Here is a 26431-nt window from a genome sequence, read left to right on the forward strand (position 1 = left end):
AGTGCAGGATACACTTCTCACAGAACATAGAGTAATAGGAAATCTACTCACACATGATGCTGAGTAAATTATTTACTCTGTTTGCTATTTCATTTTCCTTTCCATAAAATGAACACATATTAACTTTATATTTTAAAAAGCAACTTTATACAACATTTCCCAGAGTTTCAGGGTTTAGATATTGCGCTCCTACACTCTACTAAAGTTTCATCTAGAACCATTTAATACAACCTAAAAGAAAATGAAATGGAAAGGATAAGAGTCATTGGCTCAAACCACCCCAGGTGCACAGACACAGGCACGTGCGCACACACACACTCTCACACACAGTCACACTCTCTCACACTGACACAGCCTCCTTCCTGCCTTCACCTCACATCCCAGTCCCCAGCCTGCCTGCCATACTCCTCCTGTCACTGCAGGGAGTCCCAGCTGACCCCACAGGGGAAGCGCCCACCCCAGCCTGCACAGAACAGCCCCATCCTCCTCTCTGGGCACGCAGCAGCTGCAGCTGTCCTGGCCCAGGACCTCTGGGGTCTCTGCCACCATTCCAGTAGGTCCTGCTGCTCAGGGGGGCCCGATGTCCAAACCAGGAAGGGCCCAGTGGACACATGCCCAGAGACACAGCCGACATTATTCAGGGAGGGTGTGTGAGGGAGGCTGCTCATGCTGGGAAGAAGGGGCACCCACACCTTATGGCTTGGAGCTGCTCGGGGTTCCTCTAGAGGCACCTGGGACCCCAGACTGCTGAGGTCACCACATGTCTCCCGGTCTCCCCCTCACAGATGAGTGCACCCAGCTGGCCTCATCCTCCCAACCCAGCTGCCCTGGATCATGGAGCAACATTATTTTTTTTATTTTTTTGAGACAGGGTCTTACTCTGTCACCCAGGCTGCAGTGCAGTGGCACAATCTCAGCTCACTACAACCTTTGCCACTTGGGTTCTCGCAATCCACCCACCTCAGCCTCCCAAGTAGCAGGGACCACAGGCTCATGCCACCACGCTGAGCCAACTTTTGTAGAGATGGGGTGTCACCATGTTGTCCACACTGGTCTCGAACTCCTGAGTTCAAGGGATTTGCCTGCCTCAGCCTCCTAAAGTGCTGGGACTACAGACATGACCCACTGTGTCTGGCCTTGGAGCAACATTAAGATGGGGGAGAATTTAATACCTAACTTACACTCAGAACTTATAACCTTATTACATGCTGATTGTATCAGTTTGAATACGATAGTACATAAGTTAAAAATATTCTGCACCTCCCTCCCTGAATACCACCTCAAAACGCCATTTTAATAATAGAGGATAAATACATGGTTTTTCTCTATGCAGATTCACTCACGTTGAGAGGTTAACGTATCCCATATGAATTATTCTGCAGCTTCCTTTTTTGATTTCTTCAACAATACGGCATAGATTACACTCATGACGTTTCATATAGATGTGTTTTATTCTTGTCAGGAACTTCACCCTCTCGTGATGTGCATATACCGTGGCTTAGTCAACCATTGTTCACTACGGGATATTAAGTTTATGACCAAGTTTAGGTTTTGCAAACAGAATTGCAAGAAGCGCCTTTGTGCCAAGGTTGTCAGATATTGACAATATTGTTTTGTTTCTGTAGAACACTTAAAAGTCAAAGGGCATTTGCATTTTAAATCCTCATAGTTTCTTTTTACTTACTTTACCAAAAGGTTTCAACAATGCAAATTTCCTTCAATTTCCTCACTCTTTTCAGCACCAGATATTAGCAAGGTATTTTTAGTTTTATCCAAATAACACTTTTAATTGTTTCAGTGTGCATTTTCCTTATTACTAATGAGACTGAACATATTGTCATTCTTTTTTTTACCGTTTCACAGTTCCTCTTGTATGAATTAGCTTTTCAAATGTTTGCACACTTTTAAATGGAGTTGTTTGTATTGTCGATATTAAGTGCTCTTTGCACATTAGGGATAGTAATTCTCTGATCTATGTGTTTCCAACGTATTTCTTTCAGTCTGTCTTTTAAAATTTTGTGTTTATCGTGTCTTTTGCAAACGTGAAGTTCATAAATTTTTGTGAAGTCAGTTGTCAAATGTTCCTGTCTTGTTTTAAAAAGTCTTTCTTACTCCAGGGTTATACCAAAATCATCCAGAACTCTTTGCTGATATTTTCATAATTTTTCTGTTTTGACTTTCCTTATATTTTGATTTTCAAGCCATCTTGGACTTATTTTTGCATACAGGGAGAGAGCTAAGGTTACTTTATCTCAAAGACTTAACTAATGGTTGCCACCTCGCTTATGAAACAATACACCTTTCCATCTAATTCAAAGGCCCCCTTTTCTAGTGCTTGCCATAAGCACTAGACTCAGATCTGTTTCTACACGTTTATTTCTGCCTTGTTGATCTGTGTCCTAAACCGTGCTGTTTTAATTACTGGACCTTCCTGAGCTACATTTTAATGTCCGACAGTCACTTTCTCAGGTTTTTTCATTTCTAAAAGTTTTGACAATTTTTAAACTTTAATTTTTTCATCTAAGTTTATTTGAAATTTATATGGAAAATACATTTTGTTTCAGTTCCAGGAAACCTGGGATTTGGAGCAAAGTTATATTAAATATACACCTCATTTTGAGAGTGGCCGATAGTGTTTCCCTGGCATCCCAACTCCGCTGGGAGCCACAGTAAGGACCCAGAAGTCAGTCTCCCCCAGGTGGGCAGAGGATGGAAGTTCCTGCCTTGCTCTTCCTGAGTTGCCCCAGAAGCTCCGCCCTTCACGGAAACGTGCTGGGGGCAGCGCCAGAGTTCCAGGCCAGGGAAGGCCAGCCGGGTTCTGCAGCTCAAGAGGCAGGCAGCTTCCTGGGTCAGAAAAGGGTAGCCCAGGAGAAGTGCCCCGTTCATCAATTTCTCAAATCTGAGAATTGCTTCAGAGTTTTGCCTAGTTTCAGCAATCAAGGATTACATATCTCTTAGTGTGAAAATGCTCTTTCACACAACCCATTAATTTTCCTTGTAAATTGGTTTTCTTTGATTTAGTGAATCCAGGTTATTTTGAATTTTACTTTGAAGTATAGCCTATGGTTCTAATATTAGGTAAAAACTAAGACATTTTCTCCTTTATCCATTTCTGGCAAGAATGGTAGAAAATTAATTGTGACCAGGATTGTAAACTTTCACTTTGAAAAAATATATATGTTTTACCAGTACACGTTCAAAATAGAAAATAGGGAAGTTACAAACATTCTTGGTGTAAAAACCGAAGTCACTCACAGTCCCCCCACCCACCAATGGCTACTGCAGGCATTTTGATTGGCACCTCCTGCGGCTTCCCTTTTAACATTTTTTCTGTGTATTAGACCCATTTTCTAAATGAAATTATCATTTAATACACCTCTTTAGGCACCTGCTTTTTAAACTCTACATTGTGCCGTTAAAGATGGGCATAAACCGCTCCATCTTTAAATCATATTCCTCTTTGTTGGAAACCTTCATTTCATTCAAGTCTTCTCCACAGGAGAATGAGCTAACCTTGTTTAATGTGAAAAGTGTTACACCAACACCACGTGAGTTTACAAAGCCTCTAGATGCAACAGGCGATAAGTTACCATTAACCCTTTTTTTGTCACAGAATATGCTTCCAGGGTCACCTAACAGTTTGGATCCAGCTGGTCCACCTTATAGACTCACTCACAGCCTTTTACTTCAGGCTCTGCCTGCTGCGCACATTACAAACATCTGTTTCTAGCGATCAGGGACTTTGTTTAAATCACGTCACGCTCTGCCACACAGGGAAACTCCATTCATTAAGAGCCTGTGGGGTGTGATGTTGCTAATCACAGGTCTATTTTGTGGGAAATGTGTAGGAATTTATAGTGTCTCTAGTGGTGGATATTAGACAAACCGATGGGGGATATTCTGGTCTGCGTGTTTGCTGTGGGATGTCGAAGGGAATGGGTGGACGTAGCTGACCAGCTGGAATGAAAGTAGGAGCAGGGAGCAGGATTTCCCGTGTGAAGACCCTAATCCCCAGCGCCTCATTCAGTGGCTTGTATTAATTTTCCACTGGAGGTTGGAGCTGTTCCTTTGCATCATCCCCCTACCAAGCATCCAGGGTGCTTTCCATGTAAGCGTCATGCCCAGGTGGTGTCTGTTGTGTAGTATACTCCTGAGCACTCACGCAGCCTCCCGGGAGCTGCCTGTTCCTGGGATCTGCTGACAAGCAGAAACCACGGTAATGGTGCTTGTCCGGAACTTCGGAGCCTTAATGGCCTGTTGTGAGCTCCTCCCCAAAGCGAGACCCTGCTTTGCTGACACATGGTCTTTCCTTCCTCCTGCGCTTCCTAGAAGAGGGGATCATGAGGAGCTCCTGTGTCCCTCCCAGGGCTTGAGCCTGAGCCCCGCTGCTGTTTGGCATCTAGAAAGGACCTCGTCATCTGGGGTATCCCCAAAGCCACTGGCCTCTTCCTTCCAGTGAGCAGCACACAGCCTTCCTCCACAGTGGAGGTTACAACAATATTCCGAGTTGCTCGTTTGACTAATTGTAAGCATTCATAGGTGTTTTAGTCTGTTCAGCCTGCCTCAACAGAAATACCACACAGCGGGGGCTTAGGCAACAAACATGTATTTCTCACCATTCCAGAGCCTGGGAAGTCCCAGCTCAAGGCACTGGCAGATCCGATGTCTGATGAGAGCCCCTTCCTGGTTCTCCAATGGCCTCCTCTGGTTGTCCTCACACAGCAGGGGAAGTCCCAGCTCAAGGCACCAGCAGATCTGGTGTCTGGTGAGAGCCCCTTCCCGGTTCTCCGATGGCCTCCTCTGGTTGTCCTCACAAGGCAGGGAGTCGAGAGTGAGATCTCACTCACATGCCTCTTCTGAAGGCACTCACGAATCCTGTCATCCGGGTCCCACATTCGGGAGCTGACACCAAAGGCTCCGCTTTATGACACACAATGCTGGGGTTAGGACTTCAGCCTGTGAATCTGGGGACACAGGCACACCATCTACAGGAAGGGTCCTGAAGGGTGCTGCTCCAACAGCAACAAAGGCCCAGAAGTGCCGTGTGTGCATCTCAGCCAGGTATGCAGATGTCTGCAACCAGTCTGAAATGCGGCAGACCAGAGTGATGGGCGGACAGTTATGTGATGGGGTAGAGGACAAACATTAGCCCTGGTCGCTTCCAGGTGCTGGGTTCAGGTTTTGTTTGTTTTTTATTTTTTTGTAAAGCCTTTTCCAGTCCTGTTTATGTTTGAAATTTTAATAAAATATTGGGAAAACTGTGCCTATAGGAGACAGGTGGGGAATAAATAGTGTGCGTGTGTGTGTCTGTGTGTGTGTGTAACTGATGGTCAAAAGATGGAGCATGTGGGGAGGCCGAGACAGCAGATCAAGAGGACAGGAGATCGAGACTGTCCTGGCTAACACGGTGAAACCCTGTCTCTACTAAAAATACAAAAGGATTAGCCAGGCGTAGTGGCAGGCACCTGTACTCCCAGCTACTTGGGAGACTGAGGCAGGAGAATGGCGTGGACCCAGGAGGCGGAGCTTGCAGTGAGCCGAGATTGTGCCACTGCACTCCAGCCTGAGCGACAGAGCAAGACTGTCTCAAAAAAAAAAAAAAAAAAATTAGCTGGGTTTGGTGGCATGCTCCTGTAATCCCATTCCTCGGGAGGCTGAGGCAGGAGAAAGGCTTGAACCTGGGAGGTGAAGGTTGCAGTGAGCCAAAATTATGCCACTGCACTCCAGCCTGGGTGACAGAGTGAGACTACGTCTCAAAATAAATAAATAAATAAAAAAGATGCAACACATAAGTGTGTTGGAGACACATGCAGACGCCCAAGGGGAACTGATTGAGGGAGCCTGGAAGTGGGGCATGGCTGGGAGCACTGATGACACAGCGCAGGATGTGTGGACAGGTCTGAACCCACACCCAGAGGGCAGCTCAGGCAGAGCAGAGGAGCTAGGAGAGGAGAGGAGGGCAGTTGCAGCTACCATAGGGCTGTCTCTCTGCACTGAGAGCTGAGCAGTCATACAGCCAGCAAAGGGTCTAAGGCTAAGGGTGCACGTCCTCTCAGATGTCCTGCGTGCTCCCTCCCAAGAGGCTGCACAGCGAGAGGGAGGCTGCGCAACTTGACCCCTCCGATCCCCATGGGGCTGCAGTGCTCAGTTTTCCTTCTATGGCACCAGAGATTCAGAAGGACCCACCTGAAGATCTAGGGTTTGTCTTTCAGTCCACTTAGGAGAGCCCCATTCTGACCATGGAAGGTCACACCCTGGCCCTTAACCCCAGTGGCCACAGTCACTGAGAGTCTGATGGGGACTGGCCTGCACCCCCAGACCCGGCCTGTGGCCTTCTCTTAGCTGCAGGCTCAGTCCAGGACCTGCATCTGATCCTGTTGCTCTGATATCCCCCAGAGGCATCGCAGGCCCACCTCTCTCACTCTTCGTAGGAATCCAAAGCTCCTCTTAGCAGAGCGATGAGAAACTAATTGGCACCGTAACCTGCATTTGGACTTTGGCATCTGACAGACCTCAGTTCGGGGCCAGTGTGGAGATGCTGCTGGTTCTACAACCTCATAAGTTTTTAAACCACTCTGAGCCCCTATTCCTCACAAGGAAATGGGGGATATTAGTATCTCTTCCCAAGAAGGTTGTGTGTGAGCTCCTGGAGTTGTGAACGTCACTGCCCAGGGTCTGGCTTTGGGATGCCCAGTGAATGGTGGTTGCCTCTTTCCCCTTGTTTTGGGTCCCAGGTGCCCAGAGTCACAGGAATCCCAATCCTGGGTGGGAACAGATTCATCCTTGATCTGTGAGTGACCTGCTTCCTTCATTGACTACATATTTTGTTTAGGTATGATAGTGGCGGAAGCACCAACAACAAAAGCAGAGTCTGACATCATCTTTATCTGTTGACAGGGCCCCCATTCCAAGTCCTTGCACCCCGCTCATGTTCTTCATTGTCTTGCTTTCCTTCAAATTTTGTTCCTTAGATGTCTATATAGATATAGATGTATATTCTTAAAGAGTACATACATGCAATACATTGGTTACTTTTTCATGTCTTTTTTTTTCTTTAACAGAAAGGACATCGTGTGTATGTAGTATCTGGAATCTTTGAGGAATCACCTTTTTCACTTAGTACTAAATTGCCAAGGTCTGTCCATACTCCTTGTCGCTGTAGTCTGTTGGCGTTTGCTTCTGTGGCTGTTCCACCCCGTACCACACTTAATTACCCCCTCTGCTATGGTTGGGCATGGAGATGGAGATGGCACCCAGCTGTGCTGCTTGATCTTGACAGCTCTCCTGTTGTACAGGTGCAACCATTTCTCCCGGGGCTATTCCTAGTGGTGCAATTGCTAGAATGTCCAGCTCTCAGAGATAAGGCCACAGTTTTTTAAAGGTGTTGCACATGTTACACTCTCACAGCAGGGTATAAGAAGTCCTATTGCTTCATGTCCTCTCCAACACTTGGAATTGACAGTCCAGTAGTGTGAACTGGTGGCTTATTGTGGCCTACTTCAGTATTTCCCTCATTATTAATGAATCTGAACACATGTGAGTCATACGAGTTTTCTCTTCCATGAAGCACTTGCTCATGTCCCTAGTCCATTTTTCCACTGGACTCTTTGTGCTTTTCTTATTGATTTATAGAGTTTTTATATATTCTTTATACAAACCTTTTGTCAGTTGGGTGAATTACAGATAGAGTCTGTCCATGTGCAGCTTAACTCCATGTTTAATTTAATATACCATTCTAGAAACCAGATCATGCATTACAATATAGTCATGTTTATACATATTGTATAAGTAATGCTTTTTGGTCTTGATTAATGAATCTTTCCACCAAAATATCCAAAAGATAGCCATCTATTATTTCTACTAAGGGTTTTCAGTTTTGATTTTGAGAGCCAAGTCTTTATGTTTGGTTGATTTCAGTGTATGGTGTGAGGTAGAGATCTAACTTCATTCTTCCCTCTATGGATTTGTATTGTTTCCAGCTCCATTCATTGAGCAGGTCCTCTCCCCACTGGCATAAAAATCTGCTTCCGTCCTGAATTCCATTTATGCACATATCTGAGTCTATTTGTGAGCTGTCTAGTCAATTCCACTTGTCAGTTTTGTCTATCCCTGCACTAATTTCTTATCATCTTACTTCCCATAGTTTAATAAGTTCTGAGAAGTAAGTACTCCCTCTCTCTCCCACGAAAGGCTCTAGTTATTCAGTATTATGGTCACTAGCCCCACTCTTTCCTTTCCAGCGCCTTCCCCATTCTCCCACCTGCCACACCTCTGGTGTCCTGATGTCAGACCCTTCTTATCTCCTGTGGGGTGGCAGAGGCTAGCTGCTTGCTGTGTGGGGTGAGCAACATGTTCCATATATGGACACTCAGCTACCACCCTTGTGCTTAACCTCACATCCCACCCCCATCCTCGCTCCTCACCCTTGCCCCTGGGACCCTCCATATCTCGGGGCCCGGGAGCTTCTCTATTACTCAGTAAGGAAGACAACCTCCTTTAACTCAGCATCTTTGTCCACAGGCACTTCAGCTTTTTAAAAATCCAATCCGCCAATCCCTGACTTTTAATTAAAAACTTCAATCTATCTATCTATGTATACATATATAATGTTTAAAGTAATTACTGATAAGAAATGATTCACTTCTGCTATTTAGCTTTTTGCATTGTGTATATCATATATATTTTTATTTCTCAATTCCTGCCCATTTAAAAAATCTTTAGTTGAATGTTTTTAATGTTCCATTTTGATCCCTTTGTTCTTTCCTTTTTTGTACATTTTCTAATTATCTTCCTAGTGGTTATGCTGGGGATAATAATTAATGTCTTAAACGTATAACACCCTAGTTTGAATACCAATGTAGATTTTTTTTTGAGACAGGACTCAGTCTGTTGCCCAGGCTGGAGTGCACAGTGATAACTCACTGCAACCTCCTACTCCTGGGCTCAAGCAATCTTTCCACCTCAACCTTCCAAGTAACTAGGACTACAGGCACACTTCAGCACACTTGGCTAATTTTAAATTATTTTTTGTGGAAATGGGGTATCAGTATGTTGCCAGGCTGGACTTGAACTCCTGGTCTCACACGATCCTCCCACTTTAGCCTCCCAAAGGCTAGGATTGCAGGAGTAAGCCACTACAGTCAGCCCCAACTTAGTTTCAATAGTACACAAATACTGCTTTTATCCATCTCCATCCCTCACCCTTTAAATTGCCGTTGTCATTGATTACATCTTTATACAGTGTGCACCCATTAACAATATTTATAATTATTGTATTATGCATTTGACTTTTAAATTATATAGAAAAAAAGAGTTACAAACCAAAAGTACAATATTATTGACTTGTATATTTACATGTGTTCTTTATTTCTTTACCATTGTTCTTTATTTCTTTGTATGGTTTTGAGTTACTGTCTAGTGTCTCTTCATTTAGGACTAAATAATTTCTTTAACATTTCTTTTAGGGTAGGTCTACTGATAATGAATTCCCTCAATTTTTGTCTATCTGAGAATGTCTTAGTTATTGCTTTATTCTGGAAGGATAGATTTGTCACATATAGAACTCTTGGTTGACAGGTATTTTCCACCTTCCAGGGCATTTAAATATGTCACCCCACTGCCTTTGAGCCTCCTTAGTTTCTAATGAGAAATCACCTGATAATTTTATTAAGGATCTCTTGATTCTGATTAGTCACTTCTCTCTGCCTGCCTTCAAAATTCTCTCGTTGTCTATGCCTTGACAATCTAACTGTAATGTGTGTTGGCATAGATCTTTTGGCATATAGCCTGCTTGGAATTCGTTGAGCTCCTTGGATATGTAGATTCATTCCTTTAATTAGATTTGGAAAGTTTTCAGCCATTATTTCTTTAAATAGAGTAGTCTCCTGCTCCCCCATTATCTGTGGGGGATACGTTCCAAGACTCTCAGTAAGTCTCTGAAACTGTAGATAGTACCAAACCCTGTATACACTATGTTTTTTCCTGTACATTAATGGGCAGATTGTGTATACAGCATGGATATGCTGGAGAAAGGGATGACTCATGTCCTGGGTGGGCAGAGCAGGGCAGAATGACATTTCATCATGCTACTCAGAACTACACACAATTTAAAACTTGTGAATTGTTTATTTCTGGAATTTTCCATTTAATATTATTGGACTGTGGTTGTCCAGAGGTAACTGAAAGTGCAGAAAACACAACTGCTGATAATGGGGGAACACTGTATTTTTTCTGCCTCTTTCCTTTTCTCTTCTCCTTTGGAGACTCCGATGTTGCATATGTTGGTAGTCTTGATGGTGTCTAACAAATCTTTCAAGCTCTGTTCATCTTCCTTCAGTCTTTTTTTTTTTTTTCTGGTCCTCAGACTGGATAATTTCAGTTGTCTTCGAGTTAGCTGATCATTTCTTCTGCTTGCTCAAATCTGTTGAACTCTTCTAATGAACTTTTTATTTCAGTTATGTACCTTCCAGCTCCAGTTTCTTTTTGGTTTTTAAAAAGTATATAATTTCTATCTCTACTAATAATCTAATTTGCTCATATGTAATTTTCCTACTTTATTTAGTTGTCAGTGACTTCCTTTAGTTCACTGAGCATATTTAAGACAGCTGATTTAATGTCTTTGACTAGTAATTCAAATGTCTGAGCTTTCACAGACATAGTTTATGCCATGTCTTTTTCCCCTGTGAGTGGGCCATGTTATTCTATTTCTTTATATGTTCTTTTTTTGTTAAAAACTGGATATTCTGTGTATCATAATGTGGTAACTCTAAAAATCAAGTGCTTCTCCTCCTCTGGGACTGTGGATTTTCTCTTGTTAAAGGCTGGAACCATCAGTTTGTGCCCTTTCCAAAGTAGTTTTGCAAAATGTGTATTTCTTGTCACTGAAGTTGCTCTTCCTTTATCTCTATGACCAGTTAGTGAACTATCAAAGATTTCCTCAAATATCTAGCTACAAACAAGGGGGGACTGTCTGTCTCTCTAAATCTTCCAATGGTTGCTGCTGGAGGAAGCCACTGCTGCCAAGTGGATCAAAACCAAGGCAAGCCTCTGTATTGATCCCTCAGGGCACCACCAGACTAACCAAAATGTACCACCTCAAATTTATTGAGGACAAGGTTCCTGATGCTCACTCTGACATCAGCCAGCTGCTCCAAGAATGTAGGTTGCTGCCCTTATAGCCACAGGAAGACTAAGAAATTGAGGCAGTAGCTGGCTCATGTACACCATTCATGAAAGAACAGCAGCTTCTCCTTTCTTTTTCTTTTTCTTTTTCTTTTTTTTTTTTTGAGACAGAGTCTCACTCTGTCACCCAGGCTAGAGTGCAGTGGCACAGTCTCTGCTCACTGTAAGCTCCACCTCCCAGGTTCACACCATTCTCCTGCCTCAGCCTCCCGAGTAACTGGGACTACAGGCACTCACCACCACATTCAGCTTTTTTGTATGTTTGTTTTTTTGTTTGTTTTTTTGTTTGTTTTTGTATTTTTGTATTTTTAGTAGAGACAGAGTTTCACCATCTTAGCCAGGATGTTCTCGATCTCCTGACCTCGTGATCCACCCACCTCGGCCTCCCAAAGTGCTGGGATTACAGGTGTGAGCCACTGCACCCAGCCCAGCTTCTCCTTTCTTCAAGCACTCTCCCATACATGTCTGACCAGATTCCAGAGTTTCCAAATAATTCATTGCAATTGCTCTTTATAGCTCAATGGTTGTTTCAGTGGAAGGACCAGCCTCTATAGCTTTCTACAATACCATTTTGTCCTTAGGTAAACTTCCTCTGCATTTTTATATACATACTTACACACACTTACAACACAGTTATCTACATTCTTCCCCACAAACCTGTATGCCTCACAATCCTCCACCATTTCACCATCATACTTTGTCATGCCTTTATTTTCATTTGAAATTAATGTTTTATTTTCTCTTTATTCTCAGTAATTTTTGGATTCGTTTGGTGATACGCCAGTTCTCCTTTGCTTACTGAGTCCTGTCACTTCCTTCTGTGCATTTTTTCCTTGCACTTCTCTGTGTCTACCAAGACTACTGCTCCCCCTGCAATAATCTGGTGGCAGACACTCCCATTGTTGCCTATGGTTTGGGAAGTTTTGCAGCAGCAGTCACTGCCTGGCTGCTCAGCCTACAAGTCACCCAGCTAATGACCCCATCAGGAGCCCTGCCCAGCTGAGCATCCACTGCTCCTCCGTGTCGATTCCTGGGGGTCTCTTCCAGGTTCTGCAGCACACTCCTGACCATGGCCTTCTGCATCGGCTCTCATTTGCATCCTTTCCTCCTAGGAGTCATCATTTCTGATCCAAGAAAGGTGTCCCTCTTGCTTTTCTTTGATGTCCTGTCCTTACTCATTTATGGATCCGTTTATATCCTCATTATAATTTTTAAGGATTGGATCAGAGAAGGGAGACTATAGCATGTGATGGATACGCTGTTTTGATTTAGAAGTCTCCTAGTGACTTTTTTGCTTGTGGGTCTTTCAAAACCTTTCAAAGTAAAATTTTGCACGTTTCTGGTCTCTAATTCCCGACACATTCAGCGTTGCAAGTTAAGCCGGATCTCCAACCCTCTGGAAAGTCTGGGCAGCAACACGGTCCCCTCTCCTGCCAGCTGGCCAGCACACATAAACAATCAAGTCATTGGCTGGCTGGGCTAGTGTAACATCAGGGCAGAGAACAAAACACCTGTTCTCAAGATGTGGGTATAAAAACACTTAAGGCTCACTGATAGCAAGAACTCACCACAATCAAGCAAGAGTTGTGAGAAGAAGGTACCAGGCATGAGCTGACCTCCTGTGGGCCCCACATTTCCCCACTTTTCATGCTGGAAATCCAAACGAGCCTCCTTGGCTACCACAAGACCCTCTTATTTATCAGGGAAAGCACACTTTGTCTCTGTGTCAGCACACATGCAGAAGAAAAAAGCAACATTCTTTCAGCAGTGCGGTCGTGTTACTGTCTTCACAAAAATGAAGGCTCTGAAACTCAGAGAGGTGAAGTGATTGCCCACGTCACAAGCTAATCTCTTAAATGTACTCTTGTTTACACATTTTTGCACTTTGGCAGTATAACAAGTATTACATCATAAGTTCTCTGTTGTTTCTCTTTCTGAATATTGCAAACAGGCTGCAACAAGAAACAACAGAGCCCATGAAAACTGACAGTGCTGAAAGTGAAGACTGAGATTCAGGTAAGATACGTGGCAGTGCGGGTCATGTTGAAATCTACCCAAGTTTGGTTCTCTAGAGAGTGAAATATCTTCTTTTAAAAATCACCAATGCAAACTCAAGGGCTGGGCTGCTTGTCGTTTTTCTCTTGATGTCAACAGTAACCCCACAACAGGAACCGTGTGTCCATCTTTAGAAGTAGGGCATGGCAGCCGAGCTGTGAGAGTATCAATTCATCTTTATTTTCTAGGCAGTAAACAATGTATAGATTGAACACCTCTCATTTCCATACTTGCCTTTAAGTCTAAACTAAGAATTATTTTCACCCAATTGTACTGATCTAAGAACTTTAAATAATGAACACCTGCCATTTTAAGATGGTTTCTGATTAGATGCCTCTGACCCTACCTATCCCTGCTTTCTGCTCAAACATTTAGGATGCTCCATAGGATGCAGTGAAATTTAACTGTGAAACAAATGATCATTTACTTCCAGAATCATGGGGAAAGTTTACTCACTAGAAGGCTAAAGGAATTTGCTATCAGGCACACACATGAGTTGGCAAACCATCCAGACATGCTCTGCCATCAGAATAGGAAGACTGAGCACTTGAAAACAGAGGGGCATGCTCTCCCTCCACTACTATATCCCCTCAGCTAAGAAACATGCGACATGATTGTACCTTAAAATGAGACTGCAACCCTTTCTCTAAGATGTTACCTTGGCTTTCCAAGGCAAAGCAAGCTCTTTTACACCCTGAAGTCTACCATTCAGTACCTGCCTTCTCACAGTGCTTCAGAGAGGCACCTCCCAAAAGCTGGCTGGACAGGAAAAGGGTATAGGGCAAACCGTATCCTGAAAGGCATGATCCATACAAGAAAAGCCCTATGATCGGGCAAAACATCAAAAGCCCTGGTATCCTCAGAGTTCCTGTGCTCCAGGCAGCTTCCCACAGCTGTCTGGGTGCCATAGAGCCCTAAGGAACATCAAGGTCTCCCAGCACCACAGCCCTGACCAGCACCCTAGAGGACAAGAGGGCAGGACTCATGGTTCTGTGTATATCCTGTGAAAATTTTGCAGAACTGGGAATAGACATCACCTTGAAAGCCCAGAGAGACAGCAAACCTTTAAAAATTGTTCTCTAGAAAAGAAGCGTTTGAGATGCATAGCACAGGGTCTTCATGAGGCAGGAGTCAAAATCAGAATTGGAGACAAGTTGAGATGAGAAGACAAATCCACGGAGATTGAAGGGGAGATGAATGAGATGTGGAAAGATTGCAAGAAACTGACCGTGAAGTTGCAAAATTAAAATCTTTCAAGGAAAGAAGAAGTAAATTGGTGCTGTAAAAAATTGTCTCAGTGGTATGGAGGACAAACTTAAGCTACAACTTGAGCTCACGTAGAATGTCTACAGAACAGCGCCTGAGTCTATGTGCTCCTCCCACCATTTCCTTTGTGTGGAACAGTGAAATGGCTGAGGAGTAGCAGAGCCTGAGAAGTGGAGCTGGACGCTTGGCCGAAGCATCAACTTGCAAATAATCTGCAAAAACTGACAGCTTCTGTGGACATCCTTCCATGTGAGCATCAAATGGAGCTGTGGACTCCCTTCCATGAGCAACAGTGACTAACAGTGATGGACACAAGGCATGTCTTAGTCTGTCAGTGTTACTACAAAGAAACACTTGAGCCTGGGTAATTTATAAAGAAAAATCGTGTATTTGGCCTATGATTCTGATGGCTGAAAAGTTGAAGATTGAGCTCTGCATGTGGTGAAGGTCTCAGCCTTCTTCCACTAACAGCAGAAGGTGAAGGGAGCTGACATGTGCAGAGATCACATGGAGAGAGAGGAGGGGAAGGGCTGGAGGAGGCTCCAGGCCCTTTTCGACAACAAGGTCTCATGGGTTGGTTAGAGCAAAAACTACTAGAGCATGAACTCACTCCCTTCAGAGGGAGGGCATTAATCTGTTCATGAGGGGTCCAGCCCCATGACACAAACACGTCCTATGAGGCCCCATCTCCAACAATGGACATCAAATTTCAACATAAGGTTTGGAAGGGTCAGATGTCCAAACCATAGCAAAGAGCAAGCTCCCAGGGCAGAGCTTGATTAGTGATTGAAACAAGATGGCTCAGTGTGTTTTATAGAAGCCCAAACTCAGCCAACCACAGCTTGTCTGCTGAAGTTGCAGATAATTTCAGGTCACATTCTTTATCATTTGCATGCTCTTTATCATTTGCGTTATTTTTGAATGAGGCTAAATCATTTCAAAAGCATCTGGTCTTCCTAGGATGCTTTCGAAATGAATTAGCCTCATTCAAAAAAATAAACTCACCACTAAGGTTTTAAACAGCAAATGTTTGCTGTGATAACGTCTTAGAGTTGTGAATTACTGTAGACCACACAAAACGCTTCTTCAGTATTACACCTTACCCTTCCAAAGTGCCTGTGGTGTAGGAGTCAGTCACTCCTATCTCTAGAAAAGGATGGTGGCTAGGAGAGTTGTCTGATTTTTACATAATCCCAGAACATACTTAAGGTAGATTTTAAAGATTGTGGGATACAGACCGATGGCATAAAGGAAAAAGGGAAGGGAAAGAAAGAAGGAGTGAAATGAAGCCAGAGGTTCTAGTCATGTGGCAAGTCACTTACGAGGATCGGACAATGCTCCGAAACTGAGCAAGTTAAGGGTGTGTGTGTGTGCACGTGCATGCGTGTCCATGTCCATGTGAGTGCGAGTGTAAATATTCTTAAAGGCATTAATGGACTGAGGAGACATAAGGAATTCTCAGGCCAGGGTTGAAGGCACAGAGGAACCCAAAGAGAAATCTAGTGGGGAGTGCAGCTGGCCTTTGCCCTGAGGGCATTTGCGAAACCTGGTGAACTTCATTTTCACCTTTTCAAGAGGTACAAAGGGAAGATCAAGCTGAGAGCACAGCCAAAATGGCAAGCCAATCAGTAATCTCTTAAAGTTAGGACCCCCAGAGGGCGGTACCCTCATTGCAGTGGCAAACTAGAAGCAACTCACTTCTCTACCCGCAAAGGAATCAGAAGGGATCAGTCATTTCAAGCCCTAGAGCTGAAAGAAAAAGAAAAATCACTGCCGAGTATTTGGAGCAACAGGTTCTCCCTAACTTTGTGCCAGGTGGGTGACCAAAAGTCCCCAAGCCGAGAATTTAATAGAGAGAGATTCTGAACTGGTCATTCCCAGGAGCCAAGCGTAATTCCTTCTGAGTAACAAACCTTCATCCTAAGCCTCAAAGATTTCTCACAAAACTACAAAGCAAAGAAGCAATTCTCAATGAAAAACAACCCACCACACGTGAAAATAAAGCACTATGAGTGAGAAGCAGCAGAAAACATAGTAGAAACAGACACATAAATATTTCAGATGTTGAATTTGGCAGACCAAAACATAGAGAAGAAAACACAAAGTCAGAAATATCTGAAGAGAACAGAAAACTATTTTTTAAATTACAAAGCAGATTTGGAAAAACACCAAATAAAACTTATGAGAAATATCACTGATTTTTTTTAAAGTGGATGGATTTAACAACAAATTAGACACAGTTGAAAGGTGAATTAGAGAACTAGAATCTAGAGCTGAACAAATTACTGAAATAGATACAAAGTGACAGAAATGCAAAATGTGAAAAAAATGAATGAGAATACAGTTTGAAGGCTATGTTATGTTTAGAGTCCCAGAAAGAGAAAAGAGAGAAAATTGGGAAGATGTCATATTTAAGGAGATTTGGCTGAGAATTTGCCAACATTGTTAGAAGACACCAACTCACAGATTCATAAAGCCGAGTGAATCCAAGAAGGGGAAATAAAATTCTAGACACAACATAATTCAATTGATAAATGCTGTAAACAAAGAATATATATATATATACACACACACATATGTATTTAGACAGAGTCTCGCTCTGTCACCCAGGCTGGAGTGCAGTGGCCCAATCTTGGCTCACTGCAAACTCCGCCTCCCGGGTTCACGACATTCTCCTGCCTCAGCCTCCCATGTAGCTGGGATTACAGTTGCCTGCCACCACACCCGGCTAATTTTTTGTATTTTTAGCAGAGACGGGGTTTCACCGTATTAGCCAGGAAGGTCTCGATCTCCTGACCTCATGATCCACCCACCTCGGACTCCCAAAGCGCTGGGATTACAGGTGTGAGCCACTGCACCTGGCCAAAGAAAATATTTTTTAAAATATCTAGTGATAAAAGATGGGTTATCTTTCAAAAAGATGTATTTCCCAAGAAGAACAATAGAAAATGGCCTCTGTCAGTGATGCACTCATCTCTAAATTTTCTGGAAGGATGGGGAGGGCAGGAGCCTGGCTCGGGAGGACTCTCACTAGACCTAGCTGGGAGTGGGGCTCTGCGTCTAAGCCAAGGTGATGATCCACCCAGAAACCAGCCCTGCCTCTCCAGGCAACAGGGTGGGGTAAAAGCCACCGGTGGGTTTCCATCACAAGTAGAGCTGAGCCCCCTCCCTGGTGGCTGCTCAAAGAGTGACTTTGTTTTGTCCTGCAGGAGCTGAGGTGCCCCTGTGATCCAGGTCTTCCACCCTGAAACCCCATCCTCCATCAAGGTCCTGCCTGTAGAGTCTACCTTGCAAAGCCTCCTGTTCCTACCCATGCTACAGGCCAGGAACCAGAGCCCATCATCTCAGAGGCCCCTGGATGTCCTTTGAAGGAACCAGGACCCTCAGAGCCCAGCATCCATCTCTGTCATCATCTTCATCACACCCAAAGAAGAGCCAGCCTTGCAGGAGGGTTTACATCTCCAGGATGATGGGCTGCCAGCAGCTGCAGAGGATGCAGCCACCTGCTTAACTGTGCTTTCCAGCCAGCCAGCCAGCTGCAGGGCCTCTTGCTGCTTAAGAGCTGATGGGCTGGGCATGTTGGCTCACACCTGTGAGCACAGTACTGAGAAATGGGAGCACAGTACTGGGAAATGGGAGCACAGTACTAGGAAATGGGGGCTCACAGCACTGCAAAATGGGAGCACAGTATTGGGAAATGGGAGCACAGTACTGGGAAATGGGAGCACAGTACTGGGAAGTGGGAGCACAGTATTGGGAAATGGGAGCACAGTACTGGGAAATGGGAGAACAGTACTGTGAAATGGGAGCACAGTACTGTGAAATGGGCATACGGTACTGAGAAATGGGAGCACACAGTACTGGGAAATGGGAGCATAGTACTGGGAAATGGGAGCCCACAGTACTGGGAAACGGGAGCTCACAGTACTGGGAAATAGGAGCACAGTACTGGGAAATGGGAGCATAGTACTGGGAAATGGGAGCACAGTACTGGGAAATGGGAGGATAGTACTGGGAAACCCCAGGCCTGGATTCTGAGTTTTTCAGCCTAGCCCAGACTTCTTATCTTAGTAGACAAAAAGAGTCAATACCAGAGAAGCAGAGGCATCCTCTGTATTTTAATGAACTCTGCATTTTAGTCTGTTTAGTAGTCATATTTTAAAAGATAATCAGTTTTCCACATATATCTGTAAGTTACTACGTGCATTGGGCTGTTTTTGTGTTTCTGTAAAGAAATACCTGAGGCTGGGTAATTTATTTAAAAACATAGGTTAAACTGGCTCACAGTTGTGCAGGCTGTACAGGAAGCATGGTGCTGGCATCTGCTTGGCTTCCGGTGAGGCCTCAGGAAGCTTCCGTCATGGCTGAAGGTGGGGTGAGAGCCAACACATCATGTAGTGAGAGCAGGAGCAAGAGAGAGTGGTGGGGTTGAGGGACGCCAACATCTTTAAATGACCAGATTTCAAGTGAACTACCAGAGCAAGGACTCACTCATCACCAAGGGGATGGCACTAAACTATTTATGAGGAACCTGCTCCCATGATTCAAACACCTCCCACCAGGCCCCACCTCCAACACTGGGGACTACATCTCAACATGGGATTTGGAGGGGACAAACCTCCAAGCTATATCATTCCATCCCTGGTCCCTCAAATCTCATGTCCAGCTCACCTTGCAACATATAATCATCCCTTCTCAATAGTCCCTGAAAGTCTAAACTCATTCCAGGATCAACTCAATCAAAAATGCCAAGTCCAAAGTCTCATCTGGAGATGAGTTCCTTTCACCTACGAGCCTGTGAGATCAAAAACAAGTGATTTACTTCCCAGATACAATGGATACAATGATGGTACAGGCACTGGGTAAACATACCTATTCCAAAAGGAAGAAATTGGCCAAAAGAAAGAGGCTACAGGCCCCAAGGAAGTCTGAAACTCAGCAGGGCAGACATTAAACCTTAAAGTTCCAAAATAATCTCCTCTGACTCCGTGAGGCACACTGGTGTGAGGCGTGGGCTCCCAGGGCTTTGTACAACTCCACCCCTGTGGCTTTGCAGGTTGTAGCCCCTGCAGCCAATCTCCTGGGTTAGAGTTGAGTACTTGTGGCTTTTCCAGGCTGAGGTTGCAAGCTGCCAGTAGATCAAACATTCTGGGGTCTGGAGGGCATAAGCCCTCTGCCGACAGCTCCACTAGGTAGTGCCCTGGTGGGGAGTCTGTGTGGGGCTCCAACCCTACATCTCCTCTCAGCATTGCCCTCATAGGGTATCTCTGTGAGGGCTCTGCTGCTGCAGCAGGCTTCTGCCTGGGCACCCAGGTTTTCCCACACATCCTCTGTAATCTAGGGGGAAGCTGCCAATGCCCCTTCACTCTTGTGTTCTGTGTTCCTGCAGATTTCACACCACTTGGGAGCCAGCAAGGCTTACCCTCTAGAGCAGCAGTCCACACTGTACCTGGAGACTGTTGAACCACCACTGTAGCTGAAGAAGTTGGGATACAGGGACCAGTGTCCCGAGGCTGCACAGGGCATCAGGGTCCTAGTCCTGGCCCATTAAGCCATTCTTTTCTCCTAGGCCTCTGGGCCTGTGATGGGAGGGGCTGCTGTGAAGATCTTTGAAATGTCTTCAAGGTCTTTTTCCCATTGTCTTGGATATTAGCACTTGGCTCCCTTTTAGCCACGCAAATCTCTCTAGTAAGTGGTTGTTCTGCAGCCTGTTTGGATTCCTCTCCTGAAAACATTTTTTTCTTTGTCTACCATGTGGCTAAGCTGCAAATTTTCCAAACTTTTACAGCCTGCTTCCTTTTAGTATAAATTCCAACTTTAAGTCATTCATTTGCTCCCCTATCTGATGATAGGTTGTTGGAAGCAGCCATGCCACCTCTTGAATGTTTAGCTGCTTAGAAATATCTTCTGCCAGATACCCTAGGTTATGATTCTTAAGTTCAAACTTCCACAGATCACTAGGACACAAATATAATGTAGCCAAGCTCTTTGCCAAGGCACACAAGGGTGACCTTTGCTCCAGTTCCCAATAACTTCCTCATTTCCATCTGAGATCTTGTCAGCCTGGCCTTCATTATCCATATTTCTATCTGCATTTTGGTTCCAACCACTTATTAAGTCACTAAGTTCCAAACTTTCTCTCATCTTTCTGTCTTCTTCTGAGCCCTCTAAAGTCTTCCAACCTCTGCTCATTACCCAGTTCCAAAGCTGCTACCACAGTTTCAGGTATCTTTATAGCAATGTCCTGCTCCTCAGTGCCAATTTTCTGAATGAACCCATTTTTGCATTGCTATAAAGAAATACCTGAACCTGGGTAATTTCTGACAAAAGGCCTGAATCCACAGGTATATGAGGAGTAATTCATGACAAGCTGCACAAATAAAAATAAGAAATCCAGGCCTAAATACATTGTAGGGTAAGGTGGAACACAAAAGAAAATGTAACTTTAAAAAGCAGAAAGAAACAACAAATCATCCACAGAAGAAATGCAGTTAGACAGCAGATGTATTAATCATAAGAACAGTAGCTAGGTAAATAATACTCACAAAGTGTGACAAAAAAAAAAAAACAACTTTTGATCTGGAATTATGTACCCAGCAACACTATCTTTAGGAAAAAGAGCAAATTAATCACATTTTCAGATAAATCAAAGCCAAGTTTACCACCAACAATCCTACACTAATGGGACTTCAAAAAAGATGTATTTATTGAGGGAAAATGGATAAAGCAAACACAGAGCCCACAGGGAATAATTTTTAAAAATTCACTATGACTTGTGGAAGTTTTCAATGCAACCCTCAATTACTGTTAGGTCAATCATATTTTTAAAATAATAAAAACAGATTTGGACAACACCATTAACAGGCTTGAATTATGGGATATCTGTGGAACTGGAAGCTCATTTATTAATAGAAAATGTGCATTCTCCTTAGGCACACAAGGAATATTGCCCAAAACACTGCTTACTAGCCTCAACAAGTCTTAAATAACTTCTACAGGATGGACCAGTGTTCCCCTTTACATACTTTGTCTGACAATTTTTCCTGTCTGCTTTTAAAATTTCTATTTATCACTGGGATTGAGCGATTTGATTATAATGAGACATGATGTAATTTTCTTCAATGGTACTTGTGCTTGAGGTACACTGAACTTCTTGCATCTGTAGGTTAATAGTTTGCATCGAATTTGGAAAAAAAATGTTGTCATTATTTTTCCAAACATCTTTTTTAATGCACTACCCTCATTCCTCATGTTTTCTTCTCTCCTTCGAGGACTTCAATTAAACATATATTAAGCCACTTGAAGTTGTCCCACAGATCACAGATAATTTGGCTTAATTTTTTTTAAATCCTCTTTGATTTTGGTTTCATTTTGGATAGTTTATATTGCCATGGTTTCACAGTGAATAATCTTTTCTTCTTTAATATCTAATCTGCCATTAATCCCATGCAGTGCAGTTCTCATTTTATACATTGTAGTTTTCACCTCTAGAACAGTGATCCAGAGTGTTGTTATATCTTCCGTGCCTCAAATTAGCTTTTACAATATGTGGAATATAGTTTTGATATTGTTTAATGCCCTTGTGTCTGTTCTGGATCAGTTTTAATAGACTCATTTGCCTCCTTATGGCTCCTATTTTCCCACTTGTTTGTGTGCCTAATATTTCTGATTGGATGTCAAAAATTGTTGCCTTCTCTGGTGTTGGATATTTCTGTAGTCCTATAAATATTCCTGAGGATTTCACAGAACTGACAAAAGACATGAATCCACAGGTATATGAAGAGTTGATTTATGATGAGCTGCATAAATAAAAAGAAGAAATCCACACCTGGGTAAACGTTATTCGGGGAGGCAGATAAGATAAAATCTTATTCTGAGATGCAGTTATTTAAGAACAGAGTTTTAAAATGTTTATAGATGTAGGGGGTAGAAGTGCAGATTTCTTCCATGCATATATTGCATAGTGGTGACATTTGGGCTTTCAGTGTACCCATCGCCTGAATAGTGAACATTGTACTGAAAAAGTAATTTTTCAACTCTCACCCCCTTCCACCCTCCCATCTTTTGGAGTTTCCAGTGTCATCTTATTCCACTCCATATGTCCATGTGTACACATTGTTTAGCTCCCACTTATACTTGAGAACATGTCGTATTTGACTTTTTGTTTCTGAGTTATTTCACTCAGGATAATGGCCTCTATCTATGTTGCTCAAAAGATATGATTTCATTCTTTATTACGGATGGGTAGTATTACCTTGTGTATATATGCTACATTTTCTTTAACCAGCCCTCCACTGATGGATGCTTAAGTTGATCCATTTTCTTTTCTGTTGTGAATAGTATTGTGATAAACATCCAAGTGCAGGTGGTTTTTGATATAATTAATTCTTTCCCTTTGGGTATATACCGAGTAGTGGGGTTGCTGAACCAAATAGTGGTTCTATTTTTAGTTCTTTGAGAAATCTCCATATTGTTTTCCAGAAAGATTACACTGATTTACATTCCCCCCAACAGTACTTCAGCATTCCCCTTTCTCCACATCTTCACTAAAATCTCTTACTTTTAGACTTTAATAATAGCCATTCTGACTTGTCTAAGATGGTATTGCATTGTGATTTTAATTTGCCTTTCTCTGATAATTGGTGATGTTGAGCATTTTTTTCATGTTTTTTGACCACTTTTGTGTCTTCTTTGTAAAAATGGCTGTTCATATCCTTTGCCCACTTTTAATGGGCTTATTTGGTTTGAGTTCCTTGTAGATTGTGGATATTAGCCCTTTGTCAGATGCATAGTTTGCAAATATTTTCCCATTCTGCAGGTTGTCTATTTACCCTGTTGATAGTTTCTTTTGCTGTGCAGAAGGTTTCTAGTTTAAGTTCCATTTGTCTATTTTTGTTTTTGTTGCAACTGCTCTTGAGGACTTGTTCATAAATTCTTTGCCTAGGCCAATGTCCAGAAGAATTTTTCCTAAGTTTTCTTCTAGGATTTTTATAGTTTTTGGTCTTATGTTTAGGTCTTCAATCCCTCTTGAGTTAACTTTTGTATATGGTGAGAGGTATTGGTCCAGTTTCATTCTTCTGCATATGCCAATCCAGTTTTCCCAGCACCATTTATTGAAAAGGGTGTCATTTCCTCAGTGTATATTTTTATTGACTTTGTGTCTTTATTTCTGAGTCCTCTATTCTGTTCCATTAATCTAGATGTCTATTTTTGTACTACTACCATGCTGTTTTGGTTACCATACCCTTGTAGTATAGTTTGAAGTCAGGTAATGTGATGCCTGCAACTTTGTTCTTTTAGCTTTGGATTGCTTCGGCTAGTTGGGCTCTTTTTGGGTTCCATGTGAATTTTAGGATTTTTTTTCTAATTTGATAGAGAGTGTGTTGGGTCTGTAGATTGCTTTGTACAGTATGATAATTTTTAACAGTAGTGATTCTTCCAATCCATGAGCATGGGGTGCTTTTCTGTTTGTCATGTATGATTTCTTTCATCAGTGTTTTGTAGTTCTCCTTATCAAGATCTTTCACTTCCTTGGTTAAATACATATCTAGGTAATTTTTTGTAGCTATAATAAATGAGATTGCCTTCCTGATTTGGTTCTTGGCCAGATTGTTATTGGTATATAAAAATGCTATTGATTTTTGTACATTAATTTTGTGTCCTTAAATGCTACTGAATTTATCAAATCTAAGAGTTTTTTGGTGGAGTCTTAATATGGCTTGGCTGTGTCCCCATCCAAATCTCATCTCGAATTGTAACTCCCATAATTCCCATGTGTTGTGGGAGGGACTGGGTAGGAGACAACTGAATCATGGGGGCAGTTTTCACCATCCTGTTCTCATAGGAGTGAATAAGTCTCACGAGACCTGACGGTTTTATAAGGGGAAACCCCTTTCACTTGGCTTTCACTCTCTCTCTTGCCTGCTGCCGTGTATGATCTGCCTTTTGCCATCCACCATGACTGTGAGGCCTCCCCAGCCATGTGGAACTGTGAGTCCATGAAACCTCATTTTGTTTATAAATTACCCAGTCTCAGGTGTGTCTTTACCAGCAGTGATACAAGTCTTCAGGGTTTTCTATATAGAATATCATTTCACCAACAGAAAGGGATAGTTTGGGCTCCTTCTTCTCCAATGTGCATTCCCTTTATTTCTTTCTCTTGCCTGATTCCTCTGGCCAGGACTTTCAGTACTGTGTTGAATAAGAGTGGTGAAAGTGGGCATCCATGTCTTATACCAGTTCTTAGAAGGAATACTTTCAACTTTTCCCCCTTAATTCTGATGTTGGCTGTGGATTTGTCATATGAGGCTTTTATTATGTTGATGCATGTTCCTTCTATGCCTAATTTGTTGAGAATTTTTATCATGAAGAGAGGCTGAATTTAATCAAATGCTTTTTCTGCATCTATTTAATGATCATATGGTTTTTATCCTTGATTCTGTTCATGTGATACGTCACATTTATTGATTTGCATCCCTGGGATAAATCCCACCTGATCAGGCTGTATTATCCTTTTGATGTGCTGTTGGGTTCTATTTTCTGGTATTTCGTTGAGGATTTTTGTGTCTATATTCACAGGGATATTGATCTGGAGTTTTCTTTTTTCGTTGCGCCTTCGTCTGGTTTTGGTCCGAGGGTGATACTGGCCTCATAGAATGAGTTAGAGAGATATCCCCCCTCTTCGATTTCTTGGAATAGTTTCACAAGGATTGGTATTAGTTCTTCATATGTTTGGGAGAATCTGGCTGTGAATCCATCTAGTCCTGGGCTGAGTGCAGGGCATCCACACAAGTGAAGCCACTTCCGGCAGTGGGGAAAACAGTTACAGGGACAGAAGCTGACCAGGCTCCTTGTGGCCTGCTTGGAGCCGTCTCGGCTTTACAGAGCTCATTGCCCACTGCCTCTGACAGCCACACCCAGGGCCTCAGCCCCTGCCCTTGCCAGAGGGGTGTGTCCTCTCCACTGCAGACACAAGTGCCTCCCTTCTCTGCGGCCCTCCGCTCTGTGACGCCATCCTCTCTCTGGTCCTCCATGTCTCTGCCAGGCATGGGCTCCTGTCCACATCTTTTCTTCCCAGCACGCTGTCCTGTTGCCGTGTCCCCGCATCCTTCTTCCCTAACATCGGCTGTGGAACTGAGGTAGCGATGGCTGGCATATTAAGAATGTGCTCCAAGCAGCTCAGCCTAGGGCTGAACACCCCCCATTTGGCTTCCCCTCCTCATCAGCCCCTGACCAGTGGCAACAGTGAGGCCGCAAGGCTCACCTGCCGTTCTCTGGGTCACAGGCGTGTGATAGGGGGGCCAGAGTCGCTCCCTGGCAGCAAGACCTGGAACCTGCACTTTAATTCCATGTTCCACAGCAATTCCACCCCCAGAATAACCGGATGCAATCACAGCCCAAACACACACAGGCACGTGCACACACACAGGTGCAAACACACATGCACACAAAGACACACAGGCCCATGCACACACAGGCACACGCAGGCACACAGGCACATGCACACATGTGCAAACACACAGACACAGGCACGTGGACATACAGGTGCAAACACACATGCACACACAGAGACACAGGCACACGCAGACACTCCTACAAACACACAGAGACACACAAATAGACACACACACACCTGAACATACACAGCTGAACACATACCAACATACATACACCGGCATGCATACTCACACATACAGGTGCACATTCACACATAGGAATGCACAAACACGCATGCATGTGCACACACTCTCACACTCTCACACACACGTGCACACACACATCCCGGCAGACATTTTACCTAAGCTGCCAAGAACCCATGGGAGCTGCTTCAACACCCCCATGAGGCTTCCCAGGCCCCACACCCAGGCAGGCACGTCGTTACTTCACTGAACACCCCCTCTGACCTCATGCACCAAGGCTGTAGCTTGTC

The 26431-nt window shown here is 43.5% G+C and overlaps 1 protein-coding gene and 1 pseudogene across 5 annotated transcripts in view; both read left to right on the forward strand.

Moving 5' to 3' along the window:
- Positions 1 to 21092, forward strand: part of LOC134756444 (palmitoyltransferase ZDHHC11) — an 80392-nt gene extending 59300 nt beyond the window's left edge. For all 5 annotated transcript variants that reach the window (XM_063700872.1, XM_063700871.1, XM_063700870.1 and 2 more), the window contains 2 exons: positions 13133 to 13197; positions 17712 to 21092. In XM_063700872.1, the coding sequence (XP_063556942.1) occupies positions 13133 to 13190 (58 nt within the window). In that variant the 3' untranslated portion in view covers positions 13191 to 13197; positions 17712 to 21092. The remainder of the gene's footprint in view (positions 1 to 13132; positions 13198 to 17711) is intronic.
- LOC134757638 (uncharacterized) lies at positions 17815 to 26199 on the forward strand (annotated as a pseudogene).
- Positions 26200 to 26431: the final 232 nt, after the last annotated feature.

Source organism: Gorilla gorilla, chromosome 19 (genome assembly GCF_029281585.2).
Source record: "Gorilla gorilla gorilla isolate KB3781 chromosome 19, NHGRI_mGorGor1-v2.1_pri, whole genome shotgun sequence".
Lineage (NCBI taxonomy): Eukaryota > Metazoa > Chordata > Mammalia > Primates > Hominidae > Gorilla > Gorilla gorilla.